This window comes from Salvelinus namaycush, chromosome 25 (genome assembly GCF_016432855.1).
Source record: "Salvelinus namaycush isolate Seneca chromosome 25, SaNama_1.0, whole genome shotgun sequence".
NCBI classification, from domain to species: domain Eukaryota; kingdom Metazoa; phylum Chordata; class Actinopteri; order Salmoniformes; family Salmonidae; genus Salvelinus; species Salvelinus namaycush.
Genome location: NC_052331.1, coordinates 34438513 through 34456751, shown reverse-complemented (window position 1 = coordinate 34456751; position 18239 = coordinate 34438513). Strand labels below are relative to the sequence as shown.

The 18239-nt window shown below is 45.3% G+C and overlaps 1 protein-coding gene across 1 annotated transcript in view; it reads right to left on the bottom strand.

The window, feature by feature from the left end:
- The window catches only part of LOC120019913 (carboxyl-terminal PDZ ligand of neuronal nitric oxide synthase protein-like), a 47097-nt gene extending 32593 nt beyond the window's left edge, over nucleotides 1–14504 (bottom strand). The window contains exons 1-2 of the mRNA XM_038963322.1: nucleotides 14400–14504; nucleotides 13916–13987 (exon numbers count right to left, since the gene is read on the bottom strand). Of these exons, the coding sequence (XP_038819250.1) occupies nucleotides 13916–13987; nucleotides 14400–14504 (177 nt within the window). The remainder of the gene's footprint in view (nucleotides 1–13915; nucleotides 13988–14399) is intronic.
- Nucleotides 14505–18239: the final 3735 nt, after the last annotated feature.

Genomic DNA, 18239 nt, shown 5'->3' with positions numbered 1-18239 from the left:
TCTGTTTATTAACTTGGCTTTCGAAGACTTTAGATAGGCAGGGCAGGATGGATATAGGTCTGTAACAGTTTGGGTCTAGGGTGTCACCCCCTTTGAAGAGGGGGATGACCGTGGCAGCTTTCCAATCTTTAGGGATCTCGGACGATACGAAAGAGAGGTTGAACAGGCTGGTAATAGGGGTTGCAACAATGGCGGCGGATAGATTTAGAAAGAGAGGGTCCAGATTGTCTAGCCCAGCTGATTTGTAGGGGTCCAGGTTTTGCAGCTCTTTCAGAACATCTGCTGTCTGGATTTGGGTGAAGGAGAAGCTGGGGAGGCTTGGGCGAGTAGCTGCAGGGGGGGCGGAGCTGTTGGCCGGGGTTGGAGTAGCCAGGAGGAAGGCATGGCCAGCCGTTGAGAAATGCTTATTGAAATTTTCGATTGTCATGGATTTATCAGTGGTGACCGTGTTACCTAGCCTCAGTGCAGTGGACAGCTGGGAGGAGGTGCTCTTGTTCTCCGTGATCCCTTCCAGGATCCCCCATAGCTGCGCCCCTGCCCAGTCATGTGAAATCCATAGATTAGGGCCTAATGAATTTATTGCAATTGACTGATTTCCTTCTATGAAGTGTAACTCAGTAAAATCTTTGAATTTGTTGCAGGTTACGTATATATTTTTGTCAGTAAATGTTGATTATTACACAGACTAACAGTAAAACTCCTCATTTCATTTTCTTTTAGGCTGGATTATTTAGTTAATTTTGGGGGGGACTGAAGTTAATTGAACATTACAACACACACACACACAAAACACACAAACAAGCTATCACAAACACACATACACACACACACGCACGCACGCACGCACACACACACACACGCACGCACACACGCACACACGCACACACACACACACACACACACACACACACACACACACACACACACACACACACACACACACACACACACACACACACACACACACAGCCAAAGCTGCTCTCATATTATAGAGAAATAAAAACCACTGGACACTTCCCGTTTCACACTGTGTATTTAAATACTGTATTCTGCTCATTCTATTATTTCTACTACTGTACATTGTATTTTAGTTGCACTGGTTTATACACACCACATATTTATTCAATTAGTCAATTTATTTATTGACATAGCTCACTAACATATTTACTGCTGTACATATCATTCTTAGTATATCTACTGCTGTACATACCATTCTTAGTGTATCTACTGCTGTACATATCATTCTTAGTATATCTACTGCTGTACATATCATATCTACTGCTGTACATATCATTCTTAGTATATCTACTGCTGTACATACCATTCTTAGTATATCTACTGCTGTACATATCATTCTTAGTATATCTACTGCTGTACATACCATTCTTAGTATATCTACTGCTGTACATATCATTCTTAGTATATCTACTGATGTACATATCATATCTACTGCTGTACATACCATTCTTAGTATATCTACTGCTGTACATACCATTCTTAGTGTATATACTGCTGTACATATCATTCTTAGTATATCTACTGCTGTACATATCATATCTACTGCTGTACATACCATTCTTAGTATATCTACTACTGTACATATCATATCTACTGCTGTACATACCATTCTTAGTATATCTACTGCTGTATATATCATTCTTAGTATATCTACTGCTGTACATACCATTCTTAGTATATCTACTGCTGTACATATCATTCTTAGTATATCTACTGCTGTATATATCATTCTTACTATATCTACTGCTGTACATATCATTCTTAGTATATCTACTGCTGTACATACCATTCTTAGTATATCTACTGCTGTACATACCATTCTTAGTATATCTACTGCTGTACATACCATTCTTAGTATATCTACTGCTGTACATACCATTCTTAGTATATCTACTGCTGTACATATCATATCTACTGCTGTACATACCATTCTTAGTATATCTACTGCTGTACATACCATTATTAGTATATCTACTGCTGTACATACCATTCTTAGTATATCTACTGCTGTACATATCATATCTACTGCTGTACATACCATTCTTAGTATATCTACTGCTGTACATATCATATCTACTGCTGTACATACCATTCTTAGTATATCTACTGCTGTACATATCATATCTACTGCTGTACATACCATTCTTAGTATATCTACTGCTGTACATACCATTCTTAGTATATCTACTGCTGTACATATCATTCTTAGTATATCTACTGCTGTACATATCATATCTACTGCTGTACATATCATTCTTAGTATATCTACTGCTGTACATATCATTCTTAGTATATCTACTGCTGTACATATCATTCTTAGTATATCTACTGCTGTATATATCATTCTTAGTATATCTACTGCTGTACATATCATTCTTAGTATATCTACTGCTGTACATATCATTCTTAGTATATCTACTGCTGTACATATCATTCTTAGTATATCTACTGCTGTACATATCATTCTTAGTATATCTACTGCTGTACATATCATTCTTAGTATATCTACTGCTGTACATATCATTCTTAGTATATCTACTGCTGTATATATAATTCTTAGTATATCTACTGCTGTACATATCATTCTTAGTATATCTACTGCTGTACATATCATTCTTAGTATATCTACTGCTGTACATATCATTCTTAGTATATCTACTGCTGTACATATCATTCTTAGTATATCTACTGCTGTACATATCATTCTTAGTATATCTACTGCTGTATATATAATTCTTAGTATATCTACTGCTGTACATATCTGTAAAGGCGTTCCTCCTCCTCTTCATCCGAAAAGGAGGAGTAGTGATTCGACCAAACTGCAGCGTTGTAGTTCGACATATTATTTATTAAACAAAACAGAAAACACGACGAACACGAAACACTTGAGAATTTACAAAATAACAAACGCAGTCAACAGACCTGGACACGAACTTACATATAACGTGAAGAACGCAATAACAGGAAAACTGACTACATAAAACGAACGAACAAACAAAACCGAAAACAGTCCCGTGTGGCGTAACATACACTTACACAGACACAGGAGACAACCACCCACCAACAAACAGTGTGAAAACACCTACCTTAATATGGCTCTCAATCAGAGGAAATGAAAACCACCTGCCTCTAATTGAGAGCCATATCAGGTCACCCTTAAACAAACATAGAAACACATAACATAGACTACCCACCCAAACTCACGCCCTGACCGTCAAACACATACAAAATAACAGAAAACCGGTCAGGAACGTGACATAACCCCCCCTTAAGGTGCGAACTCCGGGCGCACCAGCACAAAGTCTAGGGGAGGGTCTGGGTGGGCGTCTGACCACGGTGGTGGCTCAGGCTCTGGGCGAGGTCCCCACCCCACCATAGTCAATCCCAGCTTACGTCTCCCCCTTAGAATGACCAACCTCATTTTACACCCACTTACTTTTAATGGTAACCTTAATATAAGGGGCAGCACCGGGACAAGGGGCAGCACCGGGATAAGGTAGCTCAGGACAGAGATATAGCACAGGACAGAGAGGTAGGTCAGGATAGAGGTAGCTCAGGATAGAGGGGCAACTCCGGACTGAAGGGCAGCTCCGGACAGAGAGACAGCTCTGGACTGAGGGGCAGTTCTGGATAAATGGCCGCTCTGGGCTGAGGGGCAGCTCATGACTGGCTGACGGCTCTGGACGCTCATGGCTGGCTGACGGCTCTGGACGCTCATGGCTGGCTGACGGCTCTGGACGCTCATGGCTGGCTGACGGCTCTGGACGCTCATGGCTGGCTGACGGCTCTGGACGCTCATGGCTGGCTGACGGCTCTGGACGCTCATGGCTGGCTGACGGCTCTGGACGCTCATGGCTGGCTGGCGGCTCTGGACGCTCATGGCTGGCTGACGGCTCTGGACGCTCATGGCTGGCTGACGGCTCTGGACGCTCATGGCTCGCTGGCGGCTCTGGCAGATCCTGTCTGGTTGGCGGCTCTGGCAGATCCTGTCTGGTTGGCGGCTCTGGCAGATCCTGTCTGGTTGGCGGCTCTGGCAGATCTTGTCTGGTTGGCGGCTCTGGCAGATCCTGTCTGGTTGGCGGCTCTGGCAGATCCTGTCTGGTTGGCGGCTCTGGCAGATCCTGTCTGGTTGGCGGCTCTGGCAGATCCTGACTGACGAATGGCTCTAGCGGCTCCTGACTGACTAACGGCTCTGACGGCTCGGGACAGACGGGCGGCTCTAATGGCTCGGGACAGACGGATGGCTCAGACGGCACTGGGCAGACGGATGGCTCAGACGGCACTAGGGAGACGGATGGCTCAGATGGCGCTGGGGAGACGGATGGCTCAGATGACGCTAGGAAGACGGATGGCTCTGGCCGGATGAGGCGCACTGTAGGCCTGGTGCGTGGTGCCGGAACTGGAGGCACCGGGCTAAGGACACGCACCTTCATGCTAGTGCGGGGAGCAGGGACAGGGCACACTGGACTCTCAAAGCGTACTATTTGCCTGGTGCGTGGTACCGGCACTGGTGGCACCGGGCTGAGGGCACGCACATCAGGACGAGTACGGGGAGAAGGAACAGTGTGTACAGGGCTCTGGAGACGCACAGGTGGCTTAGTGCGTGGTGCCGGAACTGGAGGCACTGGGCTGGAGACACGCACCATAGGAAGAGTGCGTGGAGGAGGAACAGGGCTCTGAAAACGCACTGGAAGCCTGGTGCGTGGTGTAGGCACTGGTGGTACTGGGCTGGGGCGGGGAGGTAGCGCCGGAAATACCGGACCGTGCAAGCGTACTGGCTCCCTTGAGCATTGAGCCTGCCCAACCTTACCTGGTTGAATGCTCCCCGTCGCCCGACCAGTGCGGGGAGGTGGAATAACCCGCACCGGGCTATGTAGGCGAACCGGGGACACCATGCATAAGGCTGGTGCCATGTAAGCCGGCCCGAGGAGACGCACTGGAGACCAGACGCGTTGAGCCGGCATCATGGCACCTGGCTCAATGCCCAATCTAGCCCTACCAGTGCGGGGAGGTGGAATAACCCGCACCGGGCTATGCACACGTACAGGAGACACCGTGCGCTCTACTGCGTAACACGGCGTCTGCCCGTACTCCCGCTCTCCACGGTTAGCCTGGGAAGTGGGCGCAGGTCTCCTACCTGCCCTTGGCCCACTACCTCTTAGCCCCCCCCCAAGAATTTTTTGGGGTTTCTTCACGGGCTTCCGTGCTAGCCGCATACCTTCATAAATCCGGTCTCTCTCTCCCGTTTCCTCCGCTCTCCTAATCGCCTCCAGCTGTTCCCATGGAAGGCGATCTCTTCCAGCTCGGATCTCCTCCCATGTGTAGCAACCTTTTCCATTTAACACGTCCTCCCATGTCCACTGCTTGAACTCACGCTGCTTGGTTCTGGATCGGTGGGTGGTTCTGTAACGGCGTTCCTCCTCCTCTTCATCCGAAAAGGAGGAGTAGTGATTCGACCAAACTGCAGCGTTGTAGTTCGACATATTATTTATTAAACAAAACAGAAAACACGACGAACACGAAACACTTGAGAATTTACAAAATAACAAACGCAGTCAACAGACCTGGACACGAACTTACATATAACGTGAAGAACGCAATAACAGGAAAACTGACTACATAAAACGAACGAACAAACAAAACCGAAAACAGTCCCGTGTGGCGTAACATACACTTACACAGACACAGGAGACAACCACCCACCAACAAACAGTGTGAAAACACCTACCTTAATATGGCTCTCAATCAGAGGAAATGAAAACCACCTGCCTCTAATTGAGAGCCATATCAGGTCACCCTTAAACAAACATAGAAACACATAACATAGACTACCCACCCAAACTCACGCCCTGACCGTCAAACACATACAAAATAACAGAAAACCGGTCAGGAACGTGACAATATCATTCTTAGTATATCTACTGCTGTACATACCATTCTTAGTATATCTACTGCTGTACATACCATTCTTAGTATATCTACTGCTGTACATATCATTCTTAGTATATCTACTGCTGTACATATCATATCTACTGCTGTACATATCATTCTTAGTATATCTACTGCTGTACATATCATATCTACTGCTGTACATATCATTCTTAGTATATCTACTGCTGTACATACCATTCTTAGTATATCTACTGCTGTACATATCATATCTACTGCTGTACATATCATTCTTAGTATATCTACTGCTGTACATACCATTCTTAGTATATCTACTGCTGTACATATCATATCTACTGCTGTACATATCATTCTTAGTATATCTACTGCTGTACATATCATTCTTAGTATATCTACTGCTGTATATATCATTCTTAGTATATCTACTGCTGTACATATCATATCTACTGCTGTATATATCATTCTTAGTATATCTACTGCTGTACATATCATTCTTAGTATATCTACTGCTGTATATATCATTCTTAGTATATCTTGTGTAAATTAATCTGGTGTATATACACATAGATTGCATCAGGATTACTGTCACAGTGCTATCTTTACTTATCTATTGTTCACCTAATACCTTTTAATAACTTAGAAATTGCACTGGTGGCTACACACCACCATCCACCCCCACACAGCCTTATAGAAACTGGGCCTACACACCACCATCCACCCCCACACAGCTCTATAGAAACTGGGGCTACACACCACCATCCACCCCCACACAGCCTTATAGAAACTGGGCCTACACACCACCATCCACCCCCACACAGCCCTATAGAAACTGGGGCTACACACCACCATCCACCCCCACACAGCCTTATAGAAACTGGGGCTACACACCACCATCCACCCCCACACAGCCTTATAGAAACTGGGCCTACACACCACCATCCACCCCACACAGCCTTATAGAAACTGGGCCTACACACCACCATCCACCCCCACACAGCTCTATAGAAACTGGGGCTACACACCACCATCCACCCCCACACAGCCCTATAGAAACTGGGGCTACACACCACCATCAACCCCCACACAGCCTTATAGAAACTGGGCCTACACACCACCATCCACCCCCACACAGCCCTATAGAAACTGGGGCTACACACCACCATCCACCCCCACACAGCCTTATAGAAACTGGGCCTACACACCACCATCCACCCCCACACAGCCCTATAGAAACTGGGGCTACACACCACCATCCACCCCCACACAGCCTTATAGAAACTGGGCCTACACACCACCATCCACCCCCACACAGCCCTATAGAAACTGGGGCTACACACCACCATCCACCCCCACACAGCCCTATAGAAACTGGGCCTAAACACCACCATCCACCCCACACAGCCCTATAGAAACTGGGCCTAAACACCTGACAGTGGGAAATGAGGGGGAACATAGAGAGGACGGTTCTCATTATTTTCATGTGCATCAACAAAGCTCTGCCTCCCGAAGCCTAGAAAGAGAGAATAAAGCAGACTGGGTATTCCCCTCTCTCTTTATGCTGTTGGAAGGCAGCAATGCCTGAAGAATGGATGTGGTGTTTTTTTTTGTCTGAGCTGATGCAGTCTTTACTAGCCCGGTTTCAGATATGTATACGCTGTCTTGACAAAAATGAACGTAGGAGTCGGCAGCACAAAGAGATCTGGGACCAGGCTAACTTTTCCGCCATAAAGTAGAGTAGGCCATGTACTCCACTGTACACCAACAAGGGAACTTGGCCCAAGAAGGACAACGTTGATAAACAGTAAACGCTCGTTGAGCCCAATTCCATTATGGTCCCAGAGGACACTGACTTTCCTCTGATCCAATAAGGACGACTTCAGTAAACACTTGCTGGGCCCCGTGCCACTACGTTTACAAAGGATATGTTCCACTTCACTTTCTTCAGAAGTTGTCTCTCCGATGACCTCAATCAACATTTACCGGGCCTAATTTTATTATTTTCTTACAGGATACTCAACTTGACTTTTTCTCCTAAGTAGTTGTCTCAATGTACGCCAACAAGAGAACCTAGTCCACGAAGGATGACTTTGATGAACACTTACATTATTCTATTGTGGATGTAAGATCTAGATTGTGGCTTCTATCAATGTAATTGTCTGCATCATTTTCAATCCCCTGTATATATTATTCTAAATATATATTTTAAAATGTATTTTCCTTCTTTATTACTTTCCCCTAACCCTACCACCCCTCGCCTACTTGGAGTAAACTAATGGACAACAACACTTAGGCTTCTACTTCCAGCTTATACGTACTATATACATTTTACGGACGGTACATTTTACAATAGTTATCTTTGTTTTTGGTCCCAGCCTTCAGCTACCTTCAACCCCTCCCATCTGTCTCTGAAGACCATCCAGTTTTGATTTCTTGCTGTCATGCATTTTTCCACTGTGCTGTAATGTTTCACAAAAGTCCTGAACCTTTCTATTCTCGTAGTTTCTACAGATTGTAAATGAAAGATATACACCTTTGCTAAAAGTATTATATTATTGATCGATTGACTATGACTTATCAAATCACCCAGCAGTGCTATTTGCAGAGTTAGCACAAAGTAAATGTTGCATTTTTTCTGCCATTCCTGAACCTGCGATCAAAAACAAGCTACATATGGGCACTATCAAAACAAGTGATATAATGATTCTGTCTCTTCGTAGAAAAATCTGCAAAGCTGGGATGGTTGTATTCCCAATATACACTGCTCAAAAAAATAAAGGGAACACTAAAATAACACATCCTAGATCTGAATGAATGAAATATTCTTATTAAATACTTTTTTCTTTACATAGTTGAATGTGCTGACAACAAAATCACACAAAAATTATCAATGGAAATCAAATTTATCAACCCATGGAGGTCTGGATTTGGAGTCACACTCAAAATTAAAGTGGAAAACCACACTACAGGCTTATCCAACTTTGATGTAATGTCCTTAAAACAAGTCAAAATGAGGCTCAGTAGTGTGTGTGGCCTCCACGTGCCTGTATGACCTCCCTACAATGCCTGGGCATGCTCCTGATGAGGTGGCGGATGGTCTCCTGAGGGATCTCCTCCCAGACCTGGACTAAAGCATCAGCCAACTCCTGAACAGTCTGTGGTGCAACGTGGCGTTGGTGGATGGAGCGAGACATGATGTCCCAGATGTGCTCAATTGGATTCAGGTCTGGGGAACGGGCGGGCCAGTCCATAGCATCAATGCCTTCCTCTTGCAGGAACTGCTGACACACTCCAGCCACATGAGGTCTAGCATTGTCTTGCATTAGGAGGAACCCAGGGCCAACCGCACCAGCATATGGTCTCACAAGGGGTCTGAGGATCTCATCTCGGTACCTAATGGCAGTCAGGCTACCTCTGGCGAGCACATGGAGGGCTGTGCGGCCCCCCAAAGAAATGCCACCCCACACCATGACTGACCAACCGCCAAACCGGTCATGCTGGAGGATGTTGCAGGCAGCAGAACGTTCTCCACGGCGTCTCCAGACTCTGTCACGTCTGTCACATGTGCTCAGTGTGAACCTGCTTTCATCTGTGAAGAGCACAGGGCGCCAGTGGCGAATTTGCCAATCTTGGTGTTCTCTGGCAAATGCCAAACGTCCTGCACGGTGTTGGGCTGTAAGCACAACCCCCACCTGTGGACGTTGGGCCCTCATACCACCCTCATGGAGTCTGTTTCTGACCGTTTGAGCAGACACATGCACATTTGTGGCCTGCTGGAGGTCATTTTGCAGGGCTCTGGCAGTGCTCCTCCTGCTCCTCCTTGCACAAAGGCGGAGGTAGCGGTCCTGCTGCTGGGTTGTTGCCCTCCTACGGCCTCCTCCACGTCTCCTGATGTACTGGCCTGTCTCCTGGTAGCGCCTCCATGCTCTGGACACTACGCTGACAGACACAGCAAACCTTCTTGCCACAGCTCGCATTGATGTGCCATCCTGGATGAGCTGCACTACCTGAGCCACTTGTGTGGGTTGTAGACTCCGTCTCATGCTACCACTAGAGTGAAAGCACCGCCAGCATTCAAAAGTGACCAAAACATCAGCCAGGAAGCATAGGAACTGAGAAGTGGTCTGTGGTCACCACCTGCAGAACCACTCCTTTATTGGGGGTGTCTTGCTAATTGCCTATAATTTCCACCTGTTGTCTATTCCATTTGCACAACAGCATGTGAAATTTATTGTCAATCAGTGTTGCTTCCTAAGTGGACAGTTTGATTTCACAGAAGTGTGATTGACTCGGAGTTACATTGTGTTGTTTAAGTGTTCCCTTTATTTTTTTGAGCAGTGTATATAACATTCTATTTGGGCGGTATGGAAATTGGAGTGGGTCTAGGGTTTCTGGGATAATGTTGCTGATGTGAGCCATTACCAGCCTTTCAAAGCACTTCATGGCTACAGTCGTGAGTGCTACGGGTCTGTAGTCATTTAGGCAGGTTACCTTTGTGTTCTTGGGCACAGTCGTCCGGAACAGCTGATGCTCTCATGCATGCCTCAGTGTTGCTTGCCTCGAAGCGAGCATAGAAGTGATTTAGCTCGTCTGGTACGCTCGTGTCACTGGGCAGCTCGTGGCTGTGCTTCCCTTTGTTGTCTGTAATGGTTTGCAAGCCCTGCCACATCTGACGAATGTCGGAGCCGGTGTAGTATGATTCAATCTTAGCCCTGTATTGACGCTGTGCCCGCTTGATGATTAGTCGCAGGGCATAGCGGGATTTCTTGTAAGCTTCCGGGTTAGAGTCCCGCACCTTGAAAGCTCAGTGCGAATATTGCCTGTAATCCATGGCTTCTGGTTGGGGTATGTACGTACAGTCACGTTGGGGACGACGTCCTCAATGCACTTATTGGTAAAGCCAGTGACTGATGTGGTGTATTCCTCAATGTCATCGGAATAATCCCGGAACACGTTCCAGTCTGTGACAGCAAACAGCAAAAAAAGTGCAAAAAAAGTGCTGAATTCTAAATAAATTACTGACAGTGTCACCAGCAAAACACCCCCACACCATCACACCTCCAAACTCCATGCTACACGATGGGAACTACACATGAAGAGATTATCCGTTCACCTACCCAGTGTCTCACAAAGACACGGCGGTTGGAACCAAAAATCTAAAATCTTCACTCATCAAACCAAAGGACAGATTTCCACCGGTCTAATGTTCATTGATGGTATTTCTTGCCACAAGAAAGTCTCTTATTATTATTGGTGTCCTTTAGTAGTGGTTTATTTGCAGCAATTCTACCATGACGGCCTGTTTCGTGCAGTCTCCTCTGAACAGTTGATGTTGAGATGTGTCCGTTACTTGAACTCCGTGAAGCATTTATTTGGGCTGCAATCTGAGGTGCAGTTAACTCTGATGAGCTAACTAACTCTAGGTCTTCCTTTCCTGTGGCAGTCCTCATGAGAGCCAGTTTCATCATAGAGCTTGATGGTTTTTGCGACGCCACTTGAAGAAACTTTCAAAGTTCTTGAAATGTTCCGTATTGACTGACCTTCATGTCTTAAAGTAATGATGGACTGTCGTTTGTCTTTGCTTATTTGAGCTGTTCTTGCCATAATATGGACTTGGTCTTTTACTAAATAGGGCTATTTTCTGTATACCACCCCTACCTTGTAACAACACAACTGATTGGCTCAAATGTATTTAGAAGGAAAGAAATTCCACAAATTAACTTTTAACAAAGCACACCTGTTAAGTGAAATGCATTCCAGGTGACTACTTCACAAAGCTGGTTGAGAGAATGCTAGGAGTATGCAAAGCGGTCATCAAGGCAACGGCTGGCTACCTTGATTTGTTTAACACTTTTTTGTTTGCTACATGATTCCATATGTGTTATTTCATAGTTTTGATGTCTTCAATATTATTGTACAATGTAGATAATAGTGAAAATAAACAAAAACAAAAATCCTGGAATGAGTAGGTGTGTCCAGACTTTGACTGGTACTGTACCTCAACTGGTATGCTATCCAGCCCTGGAGTTTTCCCAGACTTGAATACTTGAATTGCATCTAGAAGTTACTCCTCTGTAATTTGGCCTTCACATGTGTCTCTCTGTATAGCTGTTAATTTTACACTATTGGTAGAAAAAAAATCCTTACAATTAACTTCAGTTAGTGAAAATGGAGTGGACTGAAATGAAAACAGATGCTTAATGCACTTTGCTTCCTCTTTCAAAATATAGTTTGGTGAATCATGGATGACTCCGTCATTTGTAACAAGTTTCTGTAAATCATTTTTGGGTTGCATTTCCATGTTGTAAATTAAAAACCAAATTTGGTGCATTTTTCACTATATTCCATCTAGTTTGCTTTATATTTATAATATATTACACTTGATCTTTCTTGAATAAGTTTGTCCGTTTATTTGAGTTTTTCCTCTAATTTATTCTGTGCCTGTTACAGTTTTTATTGGTATCTATCTCTACTGTTAGTTCCTCTATTTCCTTTTTTAGGATGAACTCTTTTGACCTACATTGTTTTGGTTTTAATAAAGGTGAGGACTGAATAGCATGGCCTCTAAAGGCACATTTAAAAGTGTCCCATACAATAAGGGGATCTGCTACCTATGTAATGTAGGAAAAAGTCAGTTAAACTTATTCTGTCTTGGTTAAAATAATTTGTCATCCAGTAGGCTTGATTAAATGTAGAATATCCTCGCGGAAATTCTGCAAGAGTACCAATTATTTGATGGTCCGACCACATTCTGTCCCCTATCAACACTTTTAAAAACTTTTGGTGCCAGCGAGAACGACATAAGAAAGTAGTCAAGACGACTAGCTTGATTGAGCCTCCGCCATGTATATCTCACTAGGTCAGGATATAAAACCTCCAGATATCCACTAGTTACAATATATCAATAATATTCGTAATTTGAAGGTGATAGTTTGTAGTTTGATTTCCTTTACCGTCCATTGAGGTACTAACATCCATATTATAATCGCCCACTAAAATGTAGGATCTTAATTTGAGCCAGTTTGCTACAGCAGGAAAATAATACTGCAGCAACAGGAAATGTGAATTATTATGTGGATTATAATTAATGGATATTTTGTAGGGGTTGATACATTTTTCGTAAAGGCAAGTCAAGTCTGAAATGTAAAATTGTAAATTACAAACTCTAGAAGCCTTTTTACCTCAAATACACTACAAGCTTGCATTTCCTGCTGTTCAGGAAAATTCTCAGCAACAAAAAAGTGATCAAATTTAAATCCCACATCTGTATGTTCACTAAAAATATTCCCCATCACTTTCCTCCTTATAAGAGTTGTCTCTCTCTGGACGTCATCGAGGAAGTGGCCAGCCTCTGTGTGAAACAGACACTGACCTCTGTGTCACACAGACCCGGCGGCATGGCTTGATTAAATGTAACATTTGGCTCTCCCAGCTGACTCTGCAGCAGTTATATCCTCTCCGTAACACTGTAATACTCTGGCCCACTGCAGTATCCATTAATGCCAGACACCATCGCCATCTCTTTCTCATCTCTCCAGCGGAGAGGGCGTCTCTTAAAGCCATGGTTAAGGATATTGGTTTTAAGATTAAGAAAGATATCTCCTTATAGAGAGATGGTTAGGATTGGTTTGATAGGATTAGAAGAGATGGTTGGTTTAGACTGAGATTATAGTCTTATAACCTTAGAATACTATGATTGATTTGCAATATTCGATATGTAGATGTAGTTCAGTTCGATATGCAGATACCATACCAACGTGAGAGAGTAGAATATGAATCTCTTAAAAATATATTGGACATGCATGCCATACACACACACGCACACGCACACGCACACACACACACAGTCCAAGTTTTCTTTTTATCTTTAAGGCATTGAAATATTCCTAATATGGCGAAAGTATCACTACTGGAAGGGAGAGAAAAACATGTAATATTATGCATCACAGGTAACTAGATAATTGATAAAGTGATCATTGAAGTATCTTACCCGTATCCTTCTCATTGCAGCCACTATCTCCATTCGGCTGTTCGGACGACCCACTTCCAGACTGCCAATGTACTATAATATTTACACAGTTATGAGATTTGTCATTAGTAACTCAAGTAGTCTTGAACTCTTATTCTGTTCTCATCTGCTTCTTGTCAAATGGACTTATAGGTACATTCTGAATCAATTGTAAGGGTAGGTTACTGGAGGTCTATATGGATTTGATAAATTGGTATAGGACAATACATTCATGAATACATTTCAACAAGCACACACAGAATTCAATCAACACTGTTGAGTGTAACATTAGGGCACAATTCAAATGAAATAAAAATGTCAATCTAGCTATCATCATTACATTGTCGTAACATCTTGTAAAAATATAATTTTGGATATCAATTCATTATATAGTCAGCGCGCATCCGTACACTATAGACCCTTATCGATGAGCCGCTACTGTAGTTCCTAGCCTATGTAATATTACCTTTGCCTCGAAGCAGACCCCATGCTGAAATGCCGCCTCGTTGTGCATGGGGATCCTCAAATCCTGTGCATCATCCACTAAATTATACCTGGTTATCCCTGGCATCGCCCTTCTGATACATACACGACTTGTCCAACACTAGTTTTATGCCAACGGTATTAGAAGACTGTAAATACGCGCATCTCGCTCAACACTCATGGAGGTCTTTGATTGGTTAGTCGCCTAGAACCCAGCGGTCATTCCGGTTGAACCACTGTGCGCGACAGATTGATTGGCTAATGAATTCTGTTAACGCCATATGCGTCTAGCGGTCCAATTTGATACCGTCCGAGCTAGAATATCTGCCAGTCTAGTGGCGTTTCAGATGACGCACAATTCTCAAGGCAAGGTTGTCAATTCTTTTTTATGCCTTATCCATGAATAAAAACTGATGTTTACGCGCGTGCCAAATGACGAATGACAGCATCCAAATCCGCTTGAAGACCAGCTGTTGGATTTTTTTTTAAATCGGGGGATTCCACTATTTTCATTGGAATAGAGCATAGCATCATCCTCATGGACTTGCAGAAGTAGCATATAACTCTCTCCAATTCACATTAAACCTGTAATAAGGGTTGTATGACATCTAGTGGCATAATCTGGAAACTGTGCAGGTGCTGTTTTCAAATGTGCCTACTGTATTCTCCATTGTTCTCCAGATGAACTAAGTAAGCCTATGCAGATGTTAGCCTACTATTTGGGAACAACTAATCACAGAATCAATTTGATGCATGAGAGTTTATTCACAAGAACCAGGCAATTGCCTCCAGAATGGTTTTGCTACACAATACCAACAGGGCAAAGACCATACTGTGTGTAGTGTACGTGGAGGACAGATGTGTGATTGGTGTAGTGCTGTCCGTGGTGCTGGTCAAACATGGTGGATAAATAATGCAGGCCATTTTCCATTGAAAAATGGTCACAGTTCCGGCTCTCCCATAGGCCCCGATGCATTAGCAGCTGGGTCTGGTCTGCTTAGTTCATTGACTGTATATGAACCAGAAAAAAGGAGCGAGTGAGATGTCTTGTCTCCACTTCCATCTCTGGCGCTGGTTAAATATGTGCCGTAAAAAAGGCCCTGCGCCTTTAAGGCAATGGCTGACAAGCCTTATGTTGGCCAATCACCCCCCTGATGCCCTGCCTTTGTGCATCATGTGAGTTTCCAAAAAAGAGAGGGAAAAAGGGTTTACGGGTCATGGGTAGGTGGCCTAGTCAAGTTGTTGAGTCATGTGTGCGTCCATTTAACTGTGAGTAGATATGATATAATGTTATAATTCTAATTATTTATGCAACAATGTGTTCGTCACCATCCTGTCTATTTCAAATCTTCTCATTGATCGAGACAGGTGTGTCATTCAACGTGAATGCAGCACTTTGCGGTGGACACCTACCTGCCTTAATCAATGAAAGAAGATTTTAAATAGACAAGATGGCGGCGTACACTGATGGATTACTTCATGGAGTAAAACAATTATTTTAATTTAATAACGGAGGATTGTTTTACATTCTAATAAACCACCTCCAACTAGCCACTAACTCTCTCTTTCCCCTCGCCTCTTTTGACCTCACCCTTTCCCAGTCCCCTCCCATTTACCAGGCAGGCAATACGCTTGACCTCATCTTTACTAGAGGCTGCTCACCTACTAATCTCACTGCAACCCCCTCCAGGTCTCTGATGACTACTTTGTGTCCTTTCTGTCTCCCTTTCCTCCAACCCTAACCACTCAGCCCCTACCCAGATGGTCAAGCGCCATCGCAATCTTCACTCTCTCTCTCCCACTACTCGCTCCCCTCCTCAAGAAACCAACACTCGACTCATCTGACGTCAAAAACTATTGACCTGTATCCCTTTCTTTTCTTTCCAAAACACTTGACCGTGCTGTCTCTGATCAACTTTCTCGTTATCTCTCTCAGAACAATCTTCTTGACCCTAACCAGTCAGGCTTCAAGACGGGTCAATCAACTGAGACTGCTCTTCTCTGTGTCACGGAGGCTCTCCGCTCTGCCAAAGCTGACTCTCCTCTGTGTCACGGAGGCTCTCCACACCGCCAAAGCTGACACTCCTCTGTCACGGAGGCTCTCCGCTCTGCCAAAGCTGACTCTTCTCTCTGTCACGGAGGCTCTCCGCTCTGCCAAAGCTGACTCTCCTCTGTCACGGAGGCTCTCCGCTCTGCCAAAGCTGACTCTCCTCTGTCACGGAGGCTCTCCACACCGCCAAAGCTGACTCTTCTCTGTGTCACGGAGGCTCTCCGCTCTGCCAAAGCTGACTCTTCTCTGTGTCACGGAGGCTCTCCGCTCTGCCAAAGCTGACTCTCCTCTGTGTCACGGAGGCTCTCCGCTCTGCCAAAGCTGACTCTCCTCTGTGTCACGGAGGCTCTCCGCTCTGCCAAAGCTGACTCTCCTCTGTCACGGAGGCTCTCCGCTCTGCCAAAGCTGACTCTCCTCTGTCACGGAGGCTCTCCGCTCTGCCAAAGCTGACTCTCCTCTGTCACGGAGGCTCTCCACACCGCTAAAGCTGACTCTTCTCTGTGTCACGGAGGCTCTCCGCTCTGCCAAAGCTGACTCTTCTCTGTCACGGAGGCTCTCCACTCTGCCAAAGCTAACTCTTCTCTGTGTCACGGAGGCTCTCCGCTCTGCCAAAGCTGACTCTTCTCTGTGTCACGGAGGCTCTCCGCTCTGCCAAAGCTGACTCTTCTCTGTGTCACGGAGGCTCTCCGCTCTGCCAAAGCTGACTCTTCTCTGTGTCACGGAGGCTCTCCGCTCTGCCAAAGCTGACTCTCCTCTGTGTCACGGAGGCTCTCCGCACTGCCAAAGCTGACTCTTCTCTGTGTCACGGAGGCTCTCCGCTCTGCCAAAGCTGACTCTTCTCTGTGTCACGGAGGCTCTCCGCTCTGCCAAAGCTGACTCTCCTCTGTGTCACGGAGGCTCTCCACACTGCCAAAGCTGACTCTTCTCTGTGTCACGGAGGCTCTCCGCTCTGCCAAAGCTGACTCTCCTCTGTGTCACGGAGGCTCTCCGCTCTGCCAAAGCTGACTCTCCTCTGTCACGGAGGCTCTCCGCTCTGCCAAAGCTGACTCTTCTCTGTCACGGAGGCTCTCCGCTCTGCCAACGCTGACTCTCCTCTGTCACGGAGGCTCTCCGCTCTGCCAAAGCTGACTCTTCTCTGTGTCACGGAGGCTCTCCGCTCTGCCAAAGCTGACTCTTCTCTGTGTCACGGAGGCTCTCCGCTCTGCCAAAGCTGACTCTTCTCTGTGTCACGGAGGCTCTCCGCTCTGCCAAAGCTGACTCTCCTCTGTGTCACGGAGGCTCTCCACACTGCCAAAGCTGACTCTTCTCTGTGTCACGGAGGCTCTCCGCTCTGCCAAAGCTGACTCTCCTCTGTGTCACGGAGGCTCTCCACACTGCCAAAGCTGACTCTTCTCTGTGTCACGGAGGCTCTCCGCTCTGCCAATGCTGACTCTCCTCTGTTTTCATCCTCCTAGATCTATCCACTGCCTTCCGACAACGTGAACCATCAGATCCTCCTCTCCACCCTCTCAGGTCTGGGAGTCTCAGGCTCTGCACACTATTGGATTGCATCCTACCTGGCAGGCCGCGCCTACCAGGTGACGTGGATAGGATCTGTGTCTGCACCACGTACTCTCACTACTGGTGTCTTACTTACTTAACCTTTATTTAACTGTGTCCCCTAGGGATCGGTTCGAGGCCCTCTCCTCTTCTCTCTATACACCAAGTCATATCCTCACATGGTCTCTCCTATCATTGCATTGCGGATTACACTCAACTGCTTTTCTCCTTTCA